Genomic DNA, 25,762 nt, shown 5'->3' with positions numbered 1-25,762 from the left:
CGCACAGGACACGTTTGACCTCTGTCATTGTCAACAAAAGTTATGTTACAAAGTTTTAAGCTGAACCCTATTTATTGACCAAATACTTATTTTCCACCGTAATTTACAAATAATTTCTTTAAAAATGTTATTTCCTGGATTTTTTCCCCTCATTTCATCTCTCATAGTTAAAGTGTACCTATGATGAAAATGACCAACCTCTCTGATTATTTTAAGTAGGAGAACTTGCACAATCAGTGGCTGACTGAATACTTTTTGGCCCCACTCCACTGTTGGGGGGAGCTTTAATGCTCCCCCCAAAATAAAAGGTTTATGTCTAAAGATTGAACTAACCTGACAGAAAGGTTAGAAAATTCGCATCATGTTACTTTGTTGTTCTAATTTAAATAGGGTTGCTGCTAATGATTATTTTGTAAATCAATTAATCTGTCAATTATTTTGTTGATTAATTGATTAATAATTGGATACTCAAAGGTTGGCCAAAGAAGATTTCATACAGAATTAAACCAGGTGAAACAAAAACTTGTTCACAGTTCTGAATAGAGCATTGATCGATGAAAAAGTTTTTTAATATCAAAAGCATAATGTTTATATTTTTTACAATCTGTGTATAATTCCTGCTCTTAGTCTGTCAACTAAAGGCATGTTTTACAGTCTCTATACTCTATACTCCAGTTGACAATTAATCGATAACTAAATTAATTGATGGTTATTTCAATAATTTATTTATCTGCTGAATTAATACATTATTAATGATTGATTAATTAATTAATTAATGATCCTTAAGTGGAATTGGGGGGGGGGGGTGTGGAATAAACATATCCAAGATTAGCTGAAGGTATGGTGTTGTTAACACATCCGTTAAAGTACATCTGATTGCCTGTTAAAATAAAATTCAAACTGGCCCTATAGCTTCTATGGCAAAACACGAGGTTTTGTAAATGAAACTGGATCCCAGGACCAAAACCACCTGAACAAACTAGCCGTCAGGTCAAAGGATGGGTATGTGAATATGGATGAGTTTTCCCTCTATAAACAGTTACTAAACCCACCTCTGGTTTCTCGGGCAGCTGATGCCAGTGCAGGGGTTACTGGAATGGCAGTGGCCAAAGACAAACTGTTGATCTTTGAATCCCATACAGCGAGCCACACATCCACTTGGATAGGTACGCCCGTTAACGGCACAAACTGGGATAAAGCTATACGGACAGTTACAGGGATGATCTGAAGGAGAAACAAAGGGAGGGGGTAAATACATCAAATAGGAATAACGTTAATAAAATTTAAAAACCTTTGATTAGAGTTAACCTTGACTAATAGCATCAAACCCAAGTTAAAAAACAAAAAAGCTCATGAAGACGAACCAGTAGAAGCCCAAGAGTCTTTCTTTGTGGGACATTTTCTCGTCGAGCAGATGGTTTCTCCAGCGAAGCAGGAGCATGTGTTGCAGTCGGTCGTGAAAGATGAGCCGTGGTCTGATGGTGAAACACAGCAAAAGAACACAGGGACATTTTTTTTTAAAGTATCTCAACCTTCATTTCTGTCGCTCTGTGTTGCTACTAACTCCAGCTGCCTCATTCTCACTATCCAATCCATACCGGAAGCAAGATCCGTACCATTAGCTCATTTGCGCATGTGTAACTGGATATTTATCCAGGTTGTCATTAAATAATGTAATTATAGGGGCTGACCTGTTTTCGGTTCTAAGCCATAACAAGGTTTTTATTGGGCTACTCTATAAAGCATGGAACTCAACACTACTCCAGACATTTTGAATTGAGCAAGCTTTCTGGATGGTAAGCGAAACATCCAAACAAGTCCAGTTGTTTGTTTTGACCTTTTTTGGAATAACGCAGATGACTTTGTATCCTGACAGAGGAACTGTCCTAACTAGATAAACTTGGGAAAACATTTGTTTCACAGATTCACAAATACTTACACCACCTCATAATGCTCATGCTAAGTTCAGACCGCATGCGACAGAGGCAGAGAAAGCAGCAGGTTTACATGTCAATGGCTGATGCGCATCAGGGTGCATCAGAAGGTCTCGGAGTTCGCCTAGTGCAGCAGGCGCAATGCATTTAGATGCATTAAAGCAGCTGAAGCAGCAACTCATGAGCATTGAGGCGTGCAGCACGCTTCAGAAGCAGGAGCTGCTGGAGTTGGAAAAATTGAACTTTTGCTGCTGGATGTGCCTCATCAACCAATCAGAGAAGCTGATCTGGGAGCTGGCAGGGAGACCGACAGTGCTGCTGATGCAGAGCGCTATGATCACTCCTCTGAAACAGTTTATTTACACCTAAATTACCTTAAAATGTGAAAACCTGCAGGCAAAATATGTTTGCTTTTATTATATGAAAACTGGGCTGTGTTCGGTTGGTCAGATTTTGTCCCACTTTAGTCCAATAACAGACTGAAAACCTGGCTTTTTACCTTTCACTTTTCAACCAAATAATAACAATTAATGGCTGAATTTTATTGATCTCACTTTGGAGAAACTTTCCTCCGCATTTAACCCATGGCGTTGGTGAGCAGTGGGCTGTTATCGTGGGGCCCCTGGGAGCAGTGTGGAGCACTCTGTGGGAGTGAACTCAGAACCTCAGGATTCCAAGCACTATGCCCTAACCACCAGGCTGCCACTACCCCTTAAGAAGTCATTTGAATGTAAATCATGTCATCTTTTCAACCAGTTTTTGCTAGGTGGGACGTCATTCTATCTATTGCATACTATCATCATCACAGTCTGCTCTTGTTTAGATATGGTAAAAGAACTAAAAAAACACCATTTGTCAATACAGGAGACAGTCACATTGTTCCTCCTTAGCGGTATTGGGAACAGCTCACTGACGCGTGTCTACCCAGGTTAAGTGACTCAGCAAACAACCTACTTTAAAACTGCCTCGGCTCTGATCAGCATGCTGTGGCAACACAGGAGCTGAGTCGACCTGCTACTTTAGGTGATAGCATTGAAAGCAACGTACGGAAGTCAACACATCACGCCAGTCGCTTCTGCTCTAACAAGCAGAAACAACTTTGTTTACATTCAATAAACATGGAGCAGCTCTGGTGAGAGCGATTCAGACAGATAATAGAGCGAAACAATAAAGCACACTGACTATGCCCTGGGTTCCTTCCATGTTGCTTTCCATTGTTTACTTTCCTGAATTTCTGTCGCGCTTTTGAACTCATCAATGCTAACCCAGCGTGATGGTGAAACCAGACACGCAGCGACGTGGGGTCAGAGGCCACGCAGCTGCTAATGAGGGGTTAGACTCAGCATTTTTTGCCGGTGGGAAAGGAGCAAAACACCCATGTTTGAAAAATATGCATTAACCCACTGTTTACAGTAGGATAGAGGCTTTACAGCTTGCCGCTAGTTCAAATGTATATTTTAAGACCGTATCTTTTCCCAATCTGGACCCAATCTGATTTGAAACATTTAGAAATTACAGCATGTTCCCGGACGACAGTGTCTAATTTCACTGTTTCTGGTAAAGACCTCTGGAGCGTCCGGCACCAGGCTGCACGTGATCCAAATTAGCCAATGAGCTGTCAGTCTGGGTTGCTGCTGCTGCTACTTTTAGACCCAGCAGGCAAACCTGTGGCAAGACGGGCGATGGGAAAGAAGGAGAAGATGATGAGAAAAAGAGAGCAGAGAAAGTGTGGACTGCTGGAAGAACTGCGGTGAACTGGTGAAAGAAAAGTGAAATGGCGTGATCAAAGATGACCCTGAACATTTAGAGGATGTTTGGCTCAACCTGCTGCTGTGAAGCAGGATTCTCCACCATGAACAGAATCAAAAATAAATATGGATCCAGGCTCTAAATGAGCTCCTTGATACGAGGCTTTTTCTCCATTCAAACCCAGGTTTAAAGCCTTGCAGGGCAGCCTAAAGCCCACTGCCAACATTAAGACAGAAAAAAGAAAGAATCAACAATCGTCCAAACTGAACGATTGTTGTTCTCTACTTCAAAAAACACTTCAGAGTTTAAAATGGAAAAATGTTAATTTTTTTTATTTAAAAAGTAAATGTATAACATTAATGCATAAAAACCTGATTTTCTATGTTAAATTCTGTTTAAAGTAACAGATTATAATAAAACATGTATCTGGACCTTTACTGGTTGTTGATTTTCTTTATTAGGACCCCGCTGGTTTTATATTGGTTACCCCTGGTCTAGTGTGTATATTAGAAAAAACAAAATGTTTCTCTTTCTAAAAAAAGTTGTTTAAAGAATATTGAGCTTTTTCATGGAACAACAACCAAAACATACAAACCTTGGAAATATGCATCTGTCAGCTCAGTGGTGGGAGAGAAGCCCGAGCTGTTGTGTTTTGAAACAGCTGGACTTCCCCTTTAAGTTTGGGCTCTGCAGCCAACTTTCTAGATGGAGGGGCTGGACTCTCTCTTTGTTTTTGAGCTCCCAGGAGAGAGAAAACAGCAAATGTTGGGGATATTTAGTTTTCTCTGTTCTCATCTTTATGCCCAACTGACAGCTCCACAAGAATTTCTCTGTCATGTTGAGGAGTTCGCTGGAGTCATGGAGTCTGAATGGGCCATATTAAGGACCTCCACTGCTAAGTTTGAACTTGCATACAATAAATAAATGGATAAAGATGTCCCTTACCCTTCCGTTGCCCCTCTACAATGCAGCCCTTGTCCATTTCCACACAGGGGATAGACATGCAGTTCTCCAAACGCCCGCTTGGGCCACAGCTGCACATCTCATGGCAGCCAGCAGCACCATCGTGGGTCGGGACTTGAATTAGAGCATCCTGCTGCACCAGAAACTCAGAAGCCTCCCCCATTTTACAACCTGGAGACAGACTAAAACATCAGACACTAGGTGGAACGCATTAGCTGGCAAACTGAGAGTAGGAGTCCATCCTACCTGGAACACAGATGTATGGCTGACAGCTGGTGTCCTCCAAACATCCCTTTCTGTTGACCTGGCATAAGTGGTTGCTTGGACATGGATTAGGGTTGCATGGATGGATGATCTCTTCAACGATGCTGTTTCCTAGTGAACTGGGTGCTAGAGGGACAGAAACCTCAGTCAGTCAATGAAAATAAGGGAACGAACACAGGTGGAAAATGTAACGCATCTGGTGTGATTCACAAATAATTTCTTAGCTGTGACAAAAAGTAGGTATTAGATAGAGTCCGAATATTAGGGCTACGCTAGATTTTTTTAAAATATGACAATAAAGTCACTACATTACGAGGATAAAGTCTTACTATTTTGATAATAAAGTCGCAACATTGGGAGAATAAAGTCATAATATTACAAGAAAAGACACGTGTGGTTCTTCTCACACCAGTCCACAATGTTCATGATGACCGATTCATTGAGATTGAGAGTATTCTAGCCTAACTTCAGCTTTTAGTTTGAAAGTATTCTAAGCTAACCTTTGCTGTTAGATCGAAGGTATTCTAGGCTAACTTTAGCCATTAGTTGGAAGGTATTCTGGGCTCATTTTAGCCATTAGTTAGTCCATTAGCTCTGAATAAAAGATGCCATAGTGAGTCACAGAAAGCAGAAGTTTCCTCTGATATAGCAACTCTGAATTTGAACTTATCTGTGAAAGTAACAATTCCGTTAATGATAGGAATTCCATTCAGTTTGTTCACAAAAATATTTCATTTAATTGAACAACACCGTCATGATCGAACCCAATACTACTATCAAGCCACTCCTTAACCAGTGTTATCTAATATTTCTTTCCTGGGCTAAGAAGAAAAGGAACATGACAGTTAAACAGATGTCCAAAACCCTGTTTCTAGATGTGGGCAAATCTTGAATTTAATTTGGAAATGAAACTCCCAGAGTTCAGAGTCCATGTTGCTTGAAGTGTAGTGAGTGTCTTCCAGTATCAGTGATGGTTTGGGGGTATCATGTTATCTCCTGCTGTTGGTCTAGTCAGTTTTAGATGCTGCCATCTGTACCAGGGAATTATGGAGCATTTCCTGCTTTCTACTGCTGACAGGCTCAGATGCTGAATTTATTTTCCACCAGGACTTGGCACATGCCCACCCTGGCAAATTCAGCAAGAGATGGTTCAATTACCATGATGTTCATGTTCATGATTGGCCAACAAACTCACTAGACCTGAAACTTGAAGATTAGAGGAAGATTAGATACCCAGCAATATGACATATGACATGTGACATGAGCGCAGGTCCACAGGCTGATCACCTTTATGCCTTGGTGCATCAATGCAGTAATTCATGCAAAATATTTAGTAGAAGCAAAATACGGGCCCCTAGAGGCCAAAAGTTACACAGTGTGCCTTTAAATATTTGAATTATGCATCACATAAATAAATACAACATAAATATATAAATAATACATGTTCTTATTTGACAGAAGATTTACATGAATGTGTAAGAATACACATCATGGCCCTTCTCACAGCAGCCCCCCTCCCCCTAGTTGGTGTCAAAACCCACATTCAGAGAACCCCTGCCTTAGAAGAAACAAATAGAAGCACCATCAGAAAAACCCCTCAGAAGTACTATCAAGTATGTAGAACACAGGAATGTAGTATGAAGTTTAGCTAGTGCCACTCAAGTGTACAAGAGGGCCAGGTGGTTTGTTTATTGTCAGCAGGGGTGTTAGTTTGTGAAGGTGGGAAGTATGACTGGAGGGAAGGGGCTGGATGTGGTCGGCTGCTGGGGGGATGGGATGTGAGTCTCCGACTGGAGGGGGGGTTGCTTTCACACATCTGAAGAGGAGCATTTCCTGTATGTTTATTCAGACTGAAGTAGGAAAAACAGTGCCAGGGGTGGAGGTGGATTCTAAGGCAATGCATCTTGCCTTCTTCTGGACTTCTCCAGCATAAACTAACTTAACACCTGATAGAATGCAACCCACAGTGCCCTGTGGATGCTTTCACAGGACGCTTTCAAACGTGGTCCCAGTAGAAGCTTGCAAGCAGCTGAGATGGGAGTCCAGTAGCTTTCAGCGTCCTGAGAAAGAAGAGCAATTGTTGGGCCTTCTTCACTCTGTGGGAGGGACTCTAAGCCCAGGAGAGGTCACAGGAGACCCCAGTGTCTGGGATCTTTATGCTCTCTTCAGTGCTTCCCATAGAATGGGGCTTGTTCATTCATCTTGCCCCACATGTTATCCATTTGGTCTCGCTGATGTTCAGGATAAGGTGAAACTTTTAACAGCACTGTGTCAGATTTCTGACCTCTTCTCATTTTTGACACGAGACCCACCTCAGTTGTGTCATCCACTCTGAAGCCATGTTTTTTGTGTGGAAAGCAGAACTCAAGAATAAAACCCCCCGAACACACTAAAACTGACTTTCTGACAAGGTAGTGGCCTTAACCCAGCTTTTAAGTCTGGTTATAGAGATGCACTAAGAACCGCCAACTTGAACAGTGCCATCAGATCAGCGAAGCAGAACCACAGCCAGAAGATCCAGGATCTTTTCCACAACGCCAGCAACACCAGGAGGATGTGGTAAGGCACACGGGTGATCACAGACTACAACACACCCTCTCCCCCGGTGGGTGCAGCGGATGCTGACTTCCTGAATGAACTAAACAACTTCTTAGGAAGGTTTGATGACATGAGTGCAGGTCCACAGGCTGAGCACTTTATGCCTTGGTGCACTGATGCAGTAATTCATGCAAAATCAGCCCTAACAGAGTACTGCATGGAGATAACTGGACGCTCTAATGTTATATTCAGAATTCCTGAGATACAATATCTGTGTGGTATAAACCTATGAAAGGAGACCTCAGCAGAAGACCCCTCACGCTGAGCTTAATTCCTGTTTAAAGTTTTTTCTTTTTACTTTTTAACTGTCTTTTCAAGCATGGATCAATATAAGCAACTGTTCACTGACTGTACTTGGTCATCCAAGAGAAACATATCCTACAAAGTCAATGGTTGATGCAACCAGTTTTCCTCAGATAGCAAAAGTTTAACAAATCTGACTGGAGGATTTGATTGAATTAGATGACATATCGTGAACTGGTGCTATATAAATAAGTAGAATTAAACTGAAGTCTGAAAAACAGTCAGTGGATCCAAGCTTTTAAAAAGAAGCATTTCTTATGTTACTCTTAAGGTTGTGAAAAAAAGGTTGTACTGTTTCAGAAGGTGTGAAAGATGTGAAAATTAGGTGTAGATATCTTGTTAAAAAAGTAAAAACACCTTTAAAATAATTGAAGAATCATTACTACTCTGATCCAAATGTTAATATTTTGATGAATGACTTGTTCAAAACTCGAAATGAAATGCTTGCGATACGCTCAGACTGAACCCGATTTTAGCAGCAAAATAGTTCCTGCTGCTTCATTTCTATTGCTTGCATTCTTCAACTTTTGACTGCAAAAATTATAAAACAAGTAAATTTGTCTTTAAATATGTGTATTTGCCCTTCATTTGAACAGGTGACAAAAAATGTCCCCTTAAAGAGAGAGTACCTTTAGTAAGAAAAGACAATTATATAAAGTGTCTTTGAAACGGGACTCTGGAGATGTTTTCCTTATCTCATTTTAACTGGATAAATCCTATTCCATTTTCCTTTCCTACTTAAATGAAGAGCAAGTTCACTAATTTAAAAAAGAAACACTGAAAAAAATTCTTATCCACTCTTTCTCTCTTACCACCCTTTTCCTGTTTGTTGCTTACGATTTTACTCCCCAAATAATGTTCAATAAAGTTTAACACACAAGAATTAAGCAGAACCTTATGGCATCAGTCATAATGGTCTACTTGTGAGTGCAAAGCTTTTGGACTGCCGGCTTTGGGACATCAATTCCCAGAGCTGCAGTACAGGTGCTGGTCATAAAATTAGAATATCATGAAAAAGTAGATTGATTTCAGTAATTCCATTTAAAAAGTGAAACTTGTATATTATATTCATACATTACATACAAACTCATATATTTCAGATGTTTATTTTGTTTAATTTTGATGATTACAAATGACAACAAATGAAAATCTCAAATTCATCATATCAGAAAATTAGAATATTGTGAAAAGGTTCAAAATTGATGGCCCCTGGTGCCACACTCTAATCAGCTAATTAACTCAAACCACCTGCAAAAGCCTTTAAATGGTCTTTCAGTCTAGTTCTATAGGCTACACAATCATGGGGAAGACTGCTGACTTGACAGTTGTCCAAAAGACGACCATCGACACCTTGCACAAGGAGGGCAAGACACAAAAGGTCATCGCTAAAGAGGCTGGCTGTTCACAGAGCTCAGTGTCCAAGCACATTAATAGAGAGGCGAAGGGAAGGAAAAGATGTGGTCGAAAAAAGTGTACAAGCAAGAGAGATAACCGCACCCTGGAGAGGATTGTGAAACAAAACCCCTTCAAAAATGTGGGGGAGATTCACAAAGAGTGGACTGCAGCTGGAGTGAGTGCTTCAAGAACCACCACACACAGACGTATGAAAGACATGGGTTTCTGCTGTCGCATTCCTTGTGTCAAGCCACTCTTGAACCACAGACAGCGTCAGAAGCGTCTTGCCTGGGCTAAAGAGAAACAGGACTGGACTGCTGGTGAGTGGTCCAAAGTCATGTTCTCTGATGAAAGTAAATTTTGCATTTCCTTTGGAAATCAAGGTCCCAGAGTCTGGAGGAAAAGAAGAGAGGCACTTCATCCACGTTGCTTGAAGTCCAGTGTAAAGTTTCCACAGTCAGTGATGGTTTGGGGTGCCATGTCATCTGCTGGTGTTGGTCCATTGTGTTTTCTGAGGTCCAGGGTCAACGCAGCCACATACCAGGAAGTTTTAGAGCACTTCATGCTTCCTGCAGCTGACCAACTTTTTGGAGATGCAGATTTCATTTTCCAACAGGACTTGGCACCTGCACACAGTGCCAAAGCTACCAGTACCTGGTTGAAGGACCATGGTATCCCTGTTCTTAATTGGCCAGCAAACTCTCCTGACCTTAACCCCATAGAAAATCTATGGGGTATTGTGAAGAAGAAGATGCAATACACCAGACCCAACAATTCAGAAGAGCTAAAAGCCACTATTAGAGCAACCTGGGCTATCATAACACCTGAGCAGTGCCACAGACTGATCGACTCCATGCCACGCCGCATTGCTGCAGTAATACAGGCCAAAGGAGGCCCAACTAAATACTGAGTGCTGTACATGCTCATACTTTTCATGTTCATACTTTTCAGTTGGCCAACATTTCTATAAATCCTTTGTTTTTATTGGTCTTCAGTAATATTCTAATTTTCTGATATGATGAATTTGAGATTTTCATTTGTTGTCATTTGTAATCATCAAAATTAAACAAAATAAACATCTGAAATATATGAGTTTGTATGTAATGTATGAATATAATATACAAGTTTCACTTTTTAAATGGAATTACTGAAATCAATCTACTTTTTCATGATATTCTAATTTTATGACCAGCACCTGTATATCGGCTAAACAGGACACAGAAAAAAGAAAGAAATAATCAGTTAAAATAAGTTTTGCAGGATTTGACTGAAGGATTTATTTCTTTAACTTGATTTATGACTTGACTTGAGACTTTGGGAATAAGTGGCTTTCAAAAAAACATGATCTGACCCCTTGGAAGTAGCAATAAAGGTGCTGCTGGGCGAATAAAATAAATCTAATTAGATCACATTGAAATGTGACCACATGAGGGGAAAAACAAGACTTTTTACCAGTGTTCTGATGTGGAGAGTTTGCAGCGGTGGTGTGGGGGTTGAGTGCACAACCTATGAGCCCTGGCCTCAGTGACCCCGTACCGCATGTCCAACCCCCTCTCTCTACTTCCATTTCCTGTCTGCCTACTAAAAGAAGGGCCATTTCAATGAGACTGTGCCCATTTCTGCCCAGTCTTCCTCCTCTTAAAGGGGGAGGGGGTGTTATATGTTGCAGCAGAAAGACTTAGGTGGCTTGCAGTATTTGATTTAACATCTAACTCAAAAAAGATCTTGTAAAATGCTGATGCTTGGCCTAAAACAGACATTACCTGTAAAATGAGTCAAGGACATTGAAATTTCCCTGGCTGTATTGAAATTTATGAAAAGAGATCCCTTTAGACAGAAGTGGCAGCTGACAGAGTCACACTTCCACACCAGAGACAGAAATACAAAATAGCTCGAGCTGAAACAATTATTTTGCAAATCGATTAATTTGTCGAAATTCTTTCTCGATGAACAGATTAAAGTCGTAGCGAAGCATCAGTTCCAATCGTTACATTTCCGAATTCTCCCGAGTGGTGCCCGACTTTACGCGAGCAAATAAAGTGAATGTGATTGGTCGTTTATCAAGGAGGTGTGGGGTTTTGTGGCGAAACGTTCGCAAGCAAGTTTGATTGTAGCCGGTTTCTCTGAAGCACCTTGCTAACCAGTTAGCAACTTAGTGCTAGCAGGTTCCCAATGGGAAATTCCATTGGGACCAAGTAGCACTAAATTGGTGACTTAGAAACGACGCTGTCAAGGAACGCTATGGACAGAGGAAACATGCAAGAAGAGGAGAGTTTAGTGTTGGAGGTTGTGGATGAGTCTCCTCCGTCATCCATTTTTTATTTAGAGGAGGAAAGCGGGGATGAAGATGTTGTGGAAGAGGATGCCAGGGCGGCAGAAGCTTGGTTTGGTGTAGAAGGCTTCCAGCCGTACATGTTTGAGCCCTTGCCTCGCAACGCTGCCAGTTCTGTTAGCTCTACGCCTGCTGAAGACACAGACCTCCATCTCCGTGAACACTGGGACGGAACTCAATGGGAAAGGAAATGATTCTGATTTCAACCGTTGCGTATATTAGCTGCGACATATGAATCAAGATGCTATGACCGAAAACATTTGATTGACAGATGACCATTGATATATGATTGGCCGAATTTAGATGTTCAGGCTGACATATAACTAACTGGCCTGCATAAGATAACGGAGAAAAAACACAGATTTGAAGACAGGATTATTTTTAAAAGAGAAATGTTCTAACTTTTGGGACAATATCGTCTTATAAAGAGTACATTTATATACATGTTTCAATAAGAATGATTTGACATTTAAATATCACTTCTTACGACTTTATTAATCGTACAGCAAAAGGTTCCTTAAAGAAGGTTTTTTCTGAAATTAAACTTGGTAAAACTAAAACTTTTCCCCTTTAAGAGTTCTGAATAGAGCAGAATGATAAATGAAAAAAGTTTTTTATCTTAAATGTTTACATATTTTTTTTACAAATATGGTATTTCTACTCTATGTGGGTCACTCTGTCAGTTAAAGGCATGTTTTAGAGTCTCTATACTACAGTCAACAATTAATCGATCCCTAAAATAATTGATAATTATTTCAATAATTGATTAATGCAATTAAGTGTTTAGCCCTAAAACGAACAAATACAATCTGTTTGAAAGCAGATAATTAAACCTATAAAGAATCAAGTGAACTCAACATTGCTGATACTTCCTCTGTAACTATGATTCTAAAGTTTGTAAGTATGTTCATCACTTTATTTTGCTCCATATTATGAAAAGTGATCATGAAGAGCAACTCACTGAGATATCTGTGGAGGGGGATGCAATGTTCTGGGTCATCGATGGGAGAAAGAACCTCACAGAGCCTCTCGGGGGTTTGTCCTTCGTGAAAGTACTTCTTGTCCCCACACTTGGTAAGAATGTCCACGCAGTCTGACCTGACAATAGAGGAAGAAAAAAGGCAAGCTGATCAAAATCTGACATGTAAAATGCTTAATCAGTGAGCAGGACACTTATTAAGAAGATGCTTCACGTTCAATTAGGACCTTCTGTGCCGACAAATTCTTAGCTCAAATTTCTGACCGACGAATTCAAATAAAGCCAGGCGTACACTGTGCGATTTTCGGGGCGATTTTGTAGTCGTGCGAGAATCTTTCAATCAGCCAGACTTTCAGCCTGATCGTGCGTCGTGAGTCATGTAGTGTACAGGGGGTAACGAGGGGCGATCAGCCTCTCACGACCAGGTCCTGATCAGGAATCGTGAGGTCGGAAGAAATCAAAAATGTTTGATTTCTTCCGACTGTCGTGGGCAAATCGCTCTGGGCGCATGCGCAAAGAAGGATTCTTCTTTTTTTTCTTCTTCTCAGATGTAAACACAGAAGCATGGCAGGGATGGAATGAGTGAAATGGAGTTATTTCTGTAAAATTAACAGACCGTAGCAGCCACGTTTGCTTAGCCTTGTTTTTGTCCAAATAAGTCGTCGCCTTTTCATTTCAGGGCTTTCAGCACAAAATAGCACAAAATGACAAGGCAGCGCGTTTCACTATAGTGAGCTGAATATTCCCCTTCTATTTGTTTGGCTTTCGGATAGACGAGTCAGAGCAGCTCCATTACGGAGCTGAGTCTGACGTGGTTTTAAGTCACACAGTTTGAGAAGGTCGATCGCATGAGTGCGTCGGGCCGAACATAAATCGTGGGCTGTGAGCTCACACTGTACGAATAACCACAGGGTTTAGTCGTACAGTGTGAGCAGTAGCTGCGTGCAGCGACTGAAAAAAATCACACAGTGTACGCCCGGCTTAATCTACCCATCTTCTACCCACTTGTGAAAAAAGGGTTAGCTATGGGGGGCTGGTGCCCATCGCCAGGAGTCTTTGGGAAAAAGATGGGCTAAGCAATTAATTCCATTAGCAATATAATCGCAATTTAATTTAAAATCGGAGACTTAACAAATTTTAATCTTACTATACATTTAACAAAAGTAATACACTAAATTTCTCCCTCCAGCACTTTAGGTGGTGGTTAAACGGTTGAAGTGGGTTTGTCGCCTCACAGAAAGGTAGAGAGATTTGCAGCTAGCACATAGATCTATGCATGGGAGTAGAAGTAAACACTTTTTCATTCATTGGTTAACATAAAGTCCTGTAAAAATGGACTATGGCTGTCAGAAATCAAAAGCCTGCAGTGAAACATCCACAAGCTTGGGGTTAGTGGAAAGGAAAATCTAAATAAAATTGCAAAGTCAAAAAAGTCAAAGTCAAAGTCAAAAAGCCTTTATTGTCATTATATTCTGTGACAGATACAATGAGATTTGGGACTTCCATAACAGCTACCGTGAAATAAAAATAAAAAATATATAAAAAATATATAAATATATTAAAAGGAAAAGGAAATGTAAACAGTTACAAAAAATATATATAAATATATTAAAAGGAAATGTAAACAGTGAAAAGGAAATGTAAACAGCACTGGCACAGATTGTGGGGGGGGGGGGGGGGGGGCTAGTGCAAAACAGGTGTAAAGTGACCGACAGTGCAGGTCGGAGTTGAGGGGGGGCAATGGCTTGGGGAATAATGCAAACCAGGTGAAAAGTGTCCGTCAGTGCAGGTCGGAGTTAAGGGCGGTCACAATCACAATTTTGGTGAAAAATAATCACATAAACTACGCACAACAAAAGACTCAGCTCAGGAACCATGAACCGTATGATATCTGGTTGTTCAATAGGTTTGCCTAAATAAAAGATTTAGATATGACCTATCAATATATTCCTGCAAAAAGGTCTGATGTTGCAGGGGAAGGTAATGAAAAGTGTTTGGAGCATGCTGTGGTTCTGAGGCCAGTTTATTTCAGCAGTTATCCAGTCTCCTGTAGAAGGGCTGGTCACATCACAGACTATTTGATTTAAATCGGATATAGTTAAGACCTGAACACGATGGTTTAGTACGACTTTTTTAATCCCCGATTCGATTTCTTTCAATGTCACTCTGACTGCATCAAGAGAGGCTCTAACTAGGCAGGGTGAGCAGATCTGCTCAGATGTTTTTCACTTCTTTCTCTGTGCTAGACAGATTAAAACTATTTCACAGGTTTAGTTCAACAAATATGAAACGTTAATAAAAATAAAAACGAGTCTGTGCAGCATCTCAAACCAGAACAGAGAGACTGTTCATAAAAACGTAATGAGATCTACATCTAAAGACAAGAAAAACACAGCAATAAACTCTGTGGGACGGTTTCTATGCTGACTGTGGCAGAGAGGTGATTCTCAGAGAGAGATCTGGGAGCGTTTTTTTTTTCATAAAAAGGTGAGAGAAATACGCTGCGCTCACCTGCTCGGTCTGACCGTTGTTTTGTTTTTTTGCAAGGCTCAAAGAGGATTGTTATTTTAACATATCTTTTTTTCTCCTGAATTATTATTTTTTTCTTGGAGGATATTGATTAACTGTGATTTCTGTCCTTGGTTGTTTTTGCTAGGCTCGAAGACGATCAATACATTTTCCGTTTTCTATCCTTCTGAACTCCTTTCATGGGTAAAGTATTCTTTTTGAAAGCTATAGGGGAGGATTTTCGCTAATTTTTAAAAAGACTTGCCCTCTCCACTTAAAAAAAAAAAATGCACACGCACAGCCTTAATGTGCTCCCAAGCGGGAACGCCTATTCACATAGGATTTGATAGACACTTCCTGTTGTCTGTTGTCATGGTGACTGGTCGGATCTGGGCTCCACTAATAATGGCTTTTCATGCTTGGAACTCAAAACTAACTCATAACAGCTTTTATTAAACTAAAAACTCAGCGTTTCCAACCTTATGCTAGATAAATTTAGAGTTAGGGATTTGAATCTGAGTTTGTGAAAATTGTTTCATGACACAGACCCCAGGTGGTTCTGACTTATGAATCAACCGGCCTATGTTTTATAACAAATATCCTACATTTAGTAACAGCACAGTAAAAAAACATCTCTATGTGGTTATGTCAGAGGGAGAATACTGTTAGAGCTAGCTCAGCATTCTCAGGGGAGGGTAGTGGTGCTGAGGGACATGGAGGCATCAGCCTCCAGGTCAGAATGATCCAGAGCGGACCTCCAGCCTACAGAGTCACACTCTGAGCTGATGATGCTAATATGACTGCAGCAGCTCCGTTAGAAAACACATGGCGGGGAAATAGGGCTGCTATGCCTCTGTTACAAATAGTAGAACCAGTTACTAGCTTATGAATATAGATTAGTAGATAATACTTTAAATAAACATGATTTTCAAATAAATCCTCCGCTGTTACAATAAATCATCTTATCTTCTGTATTCTTAAAGATATAGCTGGCAACTCCACCGTCCTTCACTGGCAGGGTTGTAAGATCTGCTTATTTCCAAAAACAATTTGACCCGCCCCCACCTGAATAAAAACATAAATTCATCTAAACTTTCTGTAAAAACCATGAACCTATAAAACACCTAATACAGAACGCAGTGCCATGTTATTACCATTAAGTTAGACTCTGGGTTTCTCTCCCTTTCCCAGAGGGGACGCCGCAGGTATGGCTGTTGTTAGCTGCATATGTTAGCGTTTTACAACACTAACATCCACTTACCAAGTGAGTCTTTCAATGTGGGAACAAATTAAACAACAGGTCCTTCTCAAAATGATCCAATCGCAGAGCAGACACCGTGGACTGCTCCACCTCCTCCCGATCTCATCTTACCTGCTTCACCTGCACAAAATCTGCCAAAGCCATAGATGAATCCTAATCCTTCAGCAGCTGTCTATAGCAAAACCCCCGTTCCAAGTCATACCTTCAGCTTTGTTTTTGGACACTAAGCGACGCTAGAGTCCTCACAATGGCAACCTTTTTTTGATAAAAAACAATGTTATGTGGTCCCCCTTAAAATTATTATTTTGTTAGAAATAATAACGCTTTGGTCTAAAAAAAAAATACGTGAAAATGTCAATATCATATCATCAACACTTTATAGGTTTTCCCTCTTGCCCCCTGTTCTGTTCCTTTACTACACTCACCGGCCACTTTATTAGGTACCCCATGCTAGTAACGGGTTGGACCCCCTTTTGCCTTCAGAACTGCCTCAATTCTTCGAGGCATAGATTCAACAAGGTGCTGGAAGCATTCCTCAGGGAGTTTGGTCCATATTGACATGATGGCATCACACAGTTGCCGCAGATTTGTCGGCTGCACATCCATGATGCGAATCTCCCGTTCTACCACACCCCAAAGATGCTCTATTGGATTGAGATCTGGTGAATGTGGAGGCCATTTGAGTACAGTGAACTCATTGTCATGTTCAAGAAACCAGTCTGAGATGATTCCAGCTTTATGACATGGCGCATTATCCTGCTGAAAGTAGCCATCAGAAGTTGGGTACATTGTGGTCATAAAGGGATGGACATGGTCAGCAACAATACTCAGGTAGGCTGTGGAGTTGCAACGATGCTCAATTGGTACCAAGGGGCCCAAAGAGTGCCAAGAAAATATTCCCCACACCATGACACCACCACCACCAGCCTGAACCGTTGATACAAGGCAGGATGGATCCATGCTTTAATGTTGTAGACGCCAAATTCTGACCCTACCATCCAAATGTCGCAGCAGAAATCGAGACTCATCAGACCAGGCAACGTTTTTCCAATCTTCTATTGTCCAATTTCCATGAGCGTGTGCAAATTGTAGCCTCAGTTTCCTGTTCTTTTCATTTCATTTATTGTTTATTTGAAAGGGGACAGTGTACATTAATAAACATTAAAACAATGTAAATATACCCGAGTTAGCTAAGGAGTGCTAATTTTCATCGGTAGTCCCCCAGCCAGATATTAAAAAGGCAACCTTAAAAATAAACACAAGTATAAAATCACAAGATTAAATTACAATACCAAATACATAAAAACATTATGGTTAAGAAGTACAATGTATGTAAAATTATTAAAAATATATTGTAAAATTATTTAAATACACACTAAAAACCTTGGTGCCCGCAAATTTGGCTCTCTACAGGCCATTTTTTTGCATTCTTTTTGAATGAAGAGAATGACAAAGAGTCTCTGATGGTTTCTGGCACTGTGTTCCAGTGCTGAGATGCTCTTACGGAGAAGACAGCCTGACCAAAGGCTGTTTTTCTCCGGGGGATGATGCAGTCTTCCCTCACTGCCCCTCTGGTTACCCTGACCTCACTGGATCTGAACTGTACAAAGTCACATAGTGGAGCTGGTGCTAAACCATGTCTGATTTTATAAATTAAGCAGATGTTTTTGAATTTGATAAGATTGTTCCAGGTAAGTAACTGATATTTCCTCAGAATACTACAATGGTGGTAGTGGTAAGGTTTTTTATCCAGTATTTTTAATGCTTGTTTATATAATGTTTCTAATGGTTTTATTGTAGTAGAGTGAGTATTGGACCAACTTATTATACAATATGTTATATGGGATAAAATCATGGAGAAAAAATATGATTTAGCAGCTTCAGTTGAAAGAAAATCTCTAATGAATCTGAAGTTTGCTAAACTAAACTTAATCCTATTACGAACCTTTTGGATATGAGTTTTGAAATTGAGATGCGAATCTATATGTAAACCTAAATATTTATATTCAGTGACGACCTGTAATCTTTCTCCAGATATAAAAATTTCAGGTTCTATATTTATGAGGTTGTTTTTTGAAAGGTCTTAGCTGAAAGGAGTGGCACCCGGTGTGGTCTTCTGCTGCTGTAGCCCATCTGCCTCAAAGTTCGACGTACTGTGCGTTCAGAGATGCTCTTCTGCCCACCTTGGTTGTAACGGGTGGTTATTTGAGTCACTGTTGCCCTTCTATCAGCTCGAACCAGTCTGGCCATTCTCCTCTGACCTCTGGCATCAACAAGGCATTTCCGCCCACAGAACTGCCGCTCACTGGATGTTTTTTCTTTTTCGGACCATTCTCTGTAAACCCTGGAGATGGTTGTGTGTGAAAATCCCAGTAGATCAGCAGTTTCTGAAATACTCAGACCAGCCCTTCTGGCACCAACAATCATTCCACATTCAAAGTCACTCAAATCACCTTTCTTCCCCATACTGATGCTCGCTTTGAACTGCAGGAGATGGTCTTGACCATGTCTACATCCCTAAATGCACTGAGTTGCCGCCATGTGATTGGCTGCTTAGGAATTAAGTGTTAACGAGCAGTTGGACCGGTGTACCTAATAAAGTGGCCGGTGAGTGTATATCAATGTTTACTGTTCAGTTGATTTAAGGTCATTTTTGACACTTTAGTACTGTCCAGAAGTTTTTAGTAGCAACGAAACGCCAAAAAGTTTGCAAAATGGAAACAAAAAACCTATAAGGCAGGGCATTTTCACATATAGTGTGAAAGCCCATTTGTCTCTAGGAGAAACGAATCATTAGGAAACATCAAGAGGACATGGGAAAAATTAAAAGAAAAGAAAAATCTGCAAAAAAAAAAGAAGAAAGAAATGAATCTGTTTTCTGAAGTTTTACTAAATAGCAGACCTACTTGCATATGATGCTCCCTCTAGATTTGCTGTGGCATGGCTTGATCTGCAGCGAGCAGGCCACGGCCTTCCACATGTCCGGGAGACACTTCCTGATGTCCAGGACAGGGATGTTCATAAACGGCATTTTAATCGTCCCATTGGACCAAAGCTTGATGTCGTTCATGGCACCTTGGTCTGACTGCATATTACAGCTGCGGAACAGCTCCGTGGGCCTATAAATACACACAAAATATAGTCCCTTAAGAGTGAGAAGAAAGGTAGGTTCAAATTTATTTTATAAGTAATAAAAAAACAGAAGACACGACAACTTATACCTGAAACTTTACATCTAAAATGTGAGACTATTTAGTCATCCACTGACAGCAAGTTCTCCTACTTGGAAAGTTGAGAGGTCTTTAATTTTCATCATATGTCCACTTCATCTATGAAAGATAAATTAAAGTGCAAGCATTTGGTCACCCAAAAACAGGATTTCTGGCACTCACAGAGCCTTTATGTTCTTTAAGAGGCTATTCTCTCCTCCAATAATTAATATTAATGGCACCTGGTTCTTAGTATAAAGGACAAATACCAGCAATGGTATGTACAAACCTGGTGATGACTCACAGCCAATGTTTGACCTCTGCCATTGCCAACTAAGGGTCAGCATTATGATGGATGTTGCGATATGAAACGCGTCAGGATTCTTGGGTCACAATACGATATGACTATATTATTAAGGTAAAATGAAATGTATAGATATGTTTATCAGAAGATACTGATCATTTAGTTATTTTTGTAACCATGTAACCACCTCATCTACCTGGCTGTGTGTTTGCGCCTTATACAATTACCTTTTGTATCTCTGCTTCTTTTTCTATGTCTGCTTCTGTCTCCTTGAACCCCAGTCAGCCTCAGCAGATGGCCGCTCACACTGAGCCTGGTTCTGCTGGAGGTTTCATCCTGTTAAAAGGGAGTTTTTCCTCTCCACTGTCGCTACAAGCATGTTTAGTGTGAGCAGAGATGGCAAAAGTACTCACTTTCCGTACTTGAGTAAAAGTACAGATACTTGTGTTAAAAAATACTCTGGTAAAAGTGGAAGTACTGATTAAACTTTTTTACTCAAGTAAAAGTAACAAAGTACAGGCTTGTAAATTTACTTAAAGTATAAAAGTAAAAGTAGAAACCACTTTTTTCATGCCGTTGCCTACATTTTAAATGGGTGTCTGCCAATAGGACTAGATCTCCGTTGTGTTCATTTTCAATCATCTCGTCGTCCATGCTACTATGCTAACGCCACCGCCACCAAGCTGCAATGATTTGCCGCGAATGAATACCGCCGAATCTGTCGATTCATCCTGTAGTCAAATGCAACGTAGATTCCCATCCAATTAGATTGAATATGGTATTGATGATGTGAAAAATAATAACGGTAACTCCATTGAAATGATTCAAAACTAAAGTAACGAGCCAATTTTTTAAAATGTAAGGAGTAGAAAGTACAGATATTTGTGTAAAAATGTAAGGAGTAGAAGTAAAAAGTCGCCATAAAAATAAGTAGTAAAGTGAAGTAAAAATATCAGAAAAATCTACTTGAGTACAGTAACGAAGTATTTGTACTTCGTTACTTCCCATCTCTGAGTGTGAGGGATTAATGAAGAGTCAATGAGTCGATGCAATCAATTGGTTTTCCTTAGATTAAAAACTTTGAATCAATCTGACTGGATGATCTGGTTGAACTGTAAAGTGCCTTCAGATGACGTGTTGTGAATTGGCGCTATAGAAATAAACTGCACGGAATTGAATCTATTTTGAGTTTTTCTTTCATTAACCCACCAGAGGGTTTTAGGAATAATTTCCCCATGAAATCACATATCTGATTAAATCAATACCAACTCCAAATGTATAAAGTGGAAATTTAAGTCACTATTGCAATTGTTACATTTTCTCTTTTATAGGTGATCAAACAGTGATTAAACCAAAATTCCAGCCTTGCATTTTTTTTTAAGCTGAACACTTTAAATCACAATAGAAGCCCCTTTGAAACTTTGGATCAGCCCTCAGACTGTATAGATCCACAACTGCAGCAAATTTGGACTGAACTGGTTGAAGCATATTGTTCCAAAAAAGGTTTTAGTGGACAGGGTGGCTGATTTTGGCACATATGTGTCAAAAGTGGTCAAAATGTTCCAATTGTTTTCCTAATAAATAGGAATATGGTCAAATGAAAGTGCTGCAGTCCATGGTATGGCTACTTCTGCACATAACGTGATCTTTTCATAAGATTCCCCTGTTTCACATTAAAATGGAAAAGGAAATGTAAATGTAAATGTATTTCTCAAAATAAGCTTATTTTTCCTATGAAATAAAAGAATTTACATTTAAAATAAGAAAAGCCAATTGTATTTTCTCATATCAAGTGCATTCCATTGAAAAATAATCTTATTACCTCTTCAAATTAAGGGTAAATACACTAAATTTAAGATTTTTAAAATTTATTTCCAGATTGTTTTTGCAGCGCATAATATCAATAAATTAAATATAAGATTAGATGTATTGTCATTATTTCATACTGTATTTATGTGCCTTTGTTTTGGAGATGCTTGATTTATAAAGTTATGCCAGAGCTTATTGATACAGCGGGTCGCTCTGGATCCATCCATCCATCCATTCATTATCTGACACACTTATCCCAAGTGGGGTCCTGAGGGGTGCTGGTGCCTATCTGCAGCTGTCTATGGGTGAGAGGTGGGGTCCACCCTGGACAGGTCTTCAGTCCATCACAGGGCAACACAGAGACAAACAGGACAAACAACCATTCACACAAACACTCACACCTAAAGAGGATTTAGAGAAGCCAAAAAACCTAACAGTCATGTTTTTGGACTGTGGGAGGAAGACGGAGTACCCGGAGAGAACCCACGCATGCTCAGAGAGAACATGCAAAGAGTTTGCATGGAGTTAGCAGCGTCACACCAGATATTTCAGTCAAAACATTATGAATTGTGCAATAATGTGCTGTCAAAATAACCTCTACAGACAACTCTTGGGTGTTTAAAGTCATTTGAGCTTTAGAAGGAAGTCTGACCTGTTGTTGAAGTTGGTGCAGTAAGTGAGGTCTTTGCAGCCAAGCTGGCAAGGCTCTCGGACGTCAGCCAGACAGTTGATGAGCTCTATCTCCATTGGGTTGTACTCACACAACTGATCAAAATCCTGCCAAGTCTGACTGCCCCAGTGGGTGCTGATCTCCCGACACTTCTCCCTGATGCAGCAAAGTACGATAAGAGCCATCGTCCGTAATCAAGCGTTCACTATATTCTAGGACGAGGTGAACGTGGTACTTCACCTGCAGACTGATGTGTTTGCCTTAGAACAGCAGTGCAGCTTGGCACGGTCCATCTTGGCTGGATGCGGTGTCTCGTCCACAGGTGGAGACGGAGGGTGGGCTCTGATCAGAAAACATTGCCACATTGGGTCCTGAGGGAGGGGCTGGGTCCCACATTCCTTTATCAGACCCTCCATGATCTCCTGGTCTGTATTCATTGTGCGAAGGAGATGCTTACAGGCCGCCTGACAATTAGGGGCTTCAGCCCGGTCACAGCAGTACAAACCTGGAGGAGAGAATCACATAGCCTGAGCAGGGAGCGAAATGCTGATTATTGGCGTGTCGACACCTGTTTGAAAATCATGCTTATTTTTAGTGGGAAAGAGGCTATATGCTCCGCGTAATTCATTCTGGCTGGCCAGGCTAGGCTGGATGAGCTTTCTCTCTCTCTTTGTTTTTTTCTCTTAAACATGAATAACCTTCAATTTAAAGAGTCATTATGCAGTTTTTTAATTATACTGCCACCAGTGGCCAAAATTCAGAACTGCAGCACTCTTCTGCTTGTTCTCATACCTCACGTTACCTGGAGTTGCTATTGGCGTCTGAGTTGAGCTGGATGCCGGTTGCTTCTGCACATCCACACAATCCATGTTGAATATAAAGCTTTGAATGTTTGCCAGGTTGGACCCATTTAAGGCTTGATGTCACAGCCGCAGAATAGCACAGAAACTGCAGGCTTATACATGCATCGCTGAATAACTACTGAGGTGTCAGTCTGCTCATTTAACCATGTTTTAGTCATTAAGTGTCGAATAAAAAGGCTATTTTAAAGATATTTTTGGGTAAAAACTTACAAAATGTCTGTTTAAAGAAGAAGGAGGACTGTATAAATAAAATTCCAGGTTATGACTTTACATTATCTTCTTATAGTGATACATAAAAAGCAATATGAATAAACTCAGAGATCAAAGTAATGCCTTCAGAATAATATAGAATAAAATGAGAGATCCATTGCTATTAATAAGCAAACCAAAGTACCTCCTGTCATCATGCTACCTTAAAGCTTTCCCACATGTTTTAAGTTGTTGAACGAATGTGAACGTACTGTCTATTGGGCTCCGAGCGGGGTAGGACTCTGTGAAATTGTTGACACATTCAACCAGCTTAGGGCTGTGGCTGCTGCAGAACTCTTTGACGGTCTTGATCTGGGACTCTGTTGGGGTCGAGTCTGTTCTGAATATGGCATCACAGAAGTCCCTGCAGTTGGTGTGACGGCCCACAAAGCTGCAGCATGATGAGCCCACTAGAGGAACAAACACAAAGGCGTTGCTGAAAGCATTCTGTAAGGTATTTACAATTTCAGTGTTTATTCAGAGACCATACACAACTGTGTGGTGAAATTAGAAGCCAGGTTTAGATGTGAGACAAAATGGAATTATTATGTATGATTGTCTGTGTGAGACTGAAAACTTACTTTCATTTTTGATGATGCAGCTGTAGAGAGAGTTCTAGAAAGAGAAAAAAGGAAGGCATCATGGATAATTGCCACCAATGTCCATACAGCAGCAGCCATTCAAAATTTCCCCACTTTCCTTGATGGCTGGTCCCCACAATTCCTTTTTTACACTTTAATATTTGTACTAAAATGTTCTTTCTGTCATGATTCAAAAGGGTGAAAGGGTACAGTCAGAGAAAAAAAATATGCACGCCCAGTAGAAGAGGGGTCACTCTAGTGGCTGGTAGTGGGCTGCCATTCGATTGGCTTTTGACTGGGAAAGGCCATTTAGGCTGCGTTCACACTGCAGGCCTTGATGCCCAATTCTGATTTTTTTGTGAAATACGATTTTTTCGCGTTGTCGTTCATATTCCCAAATATATGCGACTTGTATGTGATCTCCTGTGTGAACTGCAGTCATACAACGCAAGTGCCGCATGCGCGGTAGAGGACGCAATGACGTCACAGGCCAGCGTGCTCTTTTTTTCCGGAAGTAAACATGGATGGTAGTGCCGGAGCGCATCTAGCGGTCTTTTCCAACCATAAAAACTCAATCTTTTCAGTATGGTTAAACATAAATACTAATCTCTGCATCATCATCTGCCATGATTGATGTTTTTCTTGCCGCTTCTGTGTAACAAGATGCAGAATAGGGATCTTTGTCGGGTATTAATGACGTTCAGGTCGGATGAATCCAACCTGGCCGTTCAGACACAGGTCGCATTTGAAAAGATCAGATTCATATCGGATTCAGGATCACACAGCCAAGTGGCCTTGGTCGGATTGGAAAAAACTGATCTGTGTTGTTCAGACTGCCATGAAAAGATCAGATCCAGGTCACATGTGGGCCCAAAAAAAAATCGGATCTGGGTCAGTTCAGGCTGCAGTGTGAACGTAGCCTTTGAATGGCTGCTACTGTATAACATTCATCTGTGTATGTATCGAGAAATTGTCAGGAATCAAAACGACTTCAACTGGACTGGTGGTAACCAGAGGTGTCAAGTAACAAAGTACAAATACTTTATTACTGTACTTAAGTACACTTTTTAGGTATCTATACTTTACTCCATTACTTATTTCTCTTCCTACTTCTGACCTCTACTCATTGCATTTTCACACAATATCTGTACTTTCTATTCCTTACATTTTAAAAACAAAAGCTACTCGTTACTTTTGGCTTCAGTTTAATGTTTATAAATATTTATTTCACATCAATGCAGATCATTGGCGCCATCCACATCTAGTAAAAACTAGTGTAATTGGACACTCATTGGGTGGCTACTCATACAAATTTGTGCTGACACCAAAAGAAATAATCAGAAGCAAGCAGGTGTTCTTCAAACTGCTAACGTGAATTGTCTATGCCATGCTACAACGTTGGATTCAGAAAAAGATGTTGAAATGTCTGAAAGGTCGACACAGGCAAGATCGTATCGGGAGACGGAGACCAACAAGACCTCCCTCATCCTTGGCCCTATCTCAGAGAATTTTTAGAAATAGTCAAAAAATTGAGATTTTAATTCATATAGCGGCATCTGGCTGTTTTTTTAAAGGTTACTTTATACTTTTATACTTCAAGTAGTTTTGGGAGCACATACTTTTTCACTTTTACATGAGAGGTTAATAAGAGGTTAATTGATACTAAAACTTTTAGTTTGTTTTTAAACTAAACTTCTACTTAAGTGAAAAATGTGTGTACTTTTGACACCATTGGTGCTAACTGGTGTCCAGCAAACTGGAAACTGTTGGGCTGCTCAGTGTAGTTATGTT

At 40.3% G+C, this 25,762-nt stretch overlaps 1 protein-coding gene across 1 annotated transcript in view; it reads right to left on the bottom strand.

The window, feature by feature from the left end:
* The window catches only part of reck (reversion-inducing-cysteine-rich protein with kazal motifs), a 74,024-nt gene that overhangs the window by 18,899 nt on the left and 29,363 nt on the right, over positions 1-25,762 (bottom strand). Inside the window, exons 7-16 of the mRNA XM_038301708.1 lie at positions 23,972-24,005; positions 23,603-23,800; positions 22,519-22,783; positions 22,261-22,434; positions 19,193-19,405; positions 12,500-12,636; positions 4,893-5,036; positions 4,629-4,817; positions 1,365-1,475; positions 1,053-1,224 (exon numbers count right to left, since the gene is read on the bottom strand). Of these exons, the coding sequence (XP_038157636.1) occupies positions 1,053-1,224; positions 1,365-1,475; positions 4,629-4,817; positions 4,893-5,036; positions 12,500-12,636; positions 19,193-19,405; positions 22,261-22,434; positions 22,519-22,783; positions 23,603-23,800; positions 23,972-24,005 (1,637 nt within the window). The remainder of the gene's footprint in view (positions 1-1,052; positions 1,225-1,364; positions 1,476-4,628; positions 4,818-4,892; positions 5,037-12,499; positions 12,637-19,192; positions 19,406-22,260; positions 22,435-22,518; positions 22,784-23,602; positions 23,801-23,971; positions 24,006-25,762) is intronic.

The sequence above is a fragment of the Cyprinodon tularosa genome, unplaced genomic scaffold, assembly GCF_016077235.1.
Source record: "Cyprinodon tularosa strain WSP-4 unplaced genomic scaffold, ASM1607723v1 ctg472, whole genome shotgun sequence".
Classification (NCBI taxonomy): Eukaryota; Metazoa; Chordata; class Actinopteri; order Cyprinodontiformes; family Cyprinodontidae; genus Cyprinodon; species Cyprinodon tularosa.
Note: the sequence above shows the minus strand (reverse complement) of the source record. Positions and strands in the feature narration are given on the sequence as shown.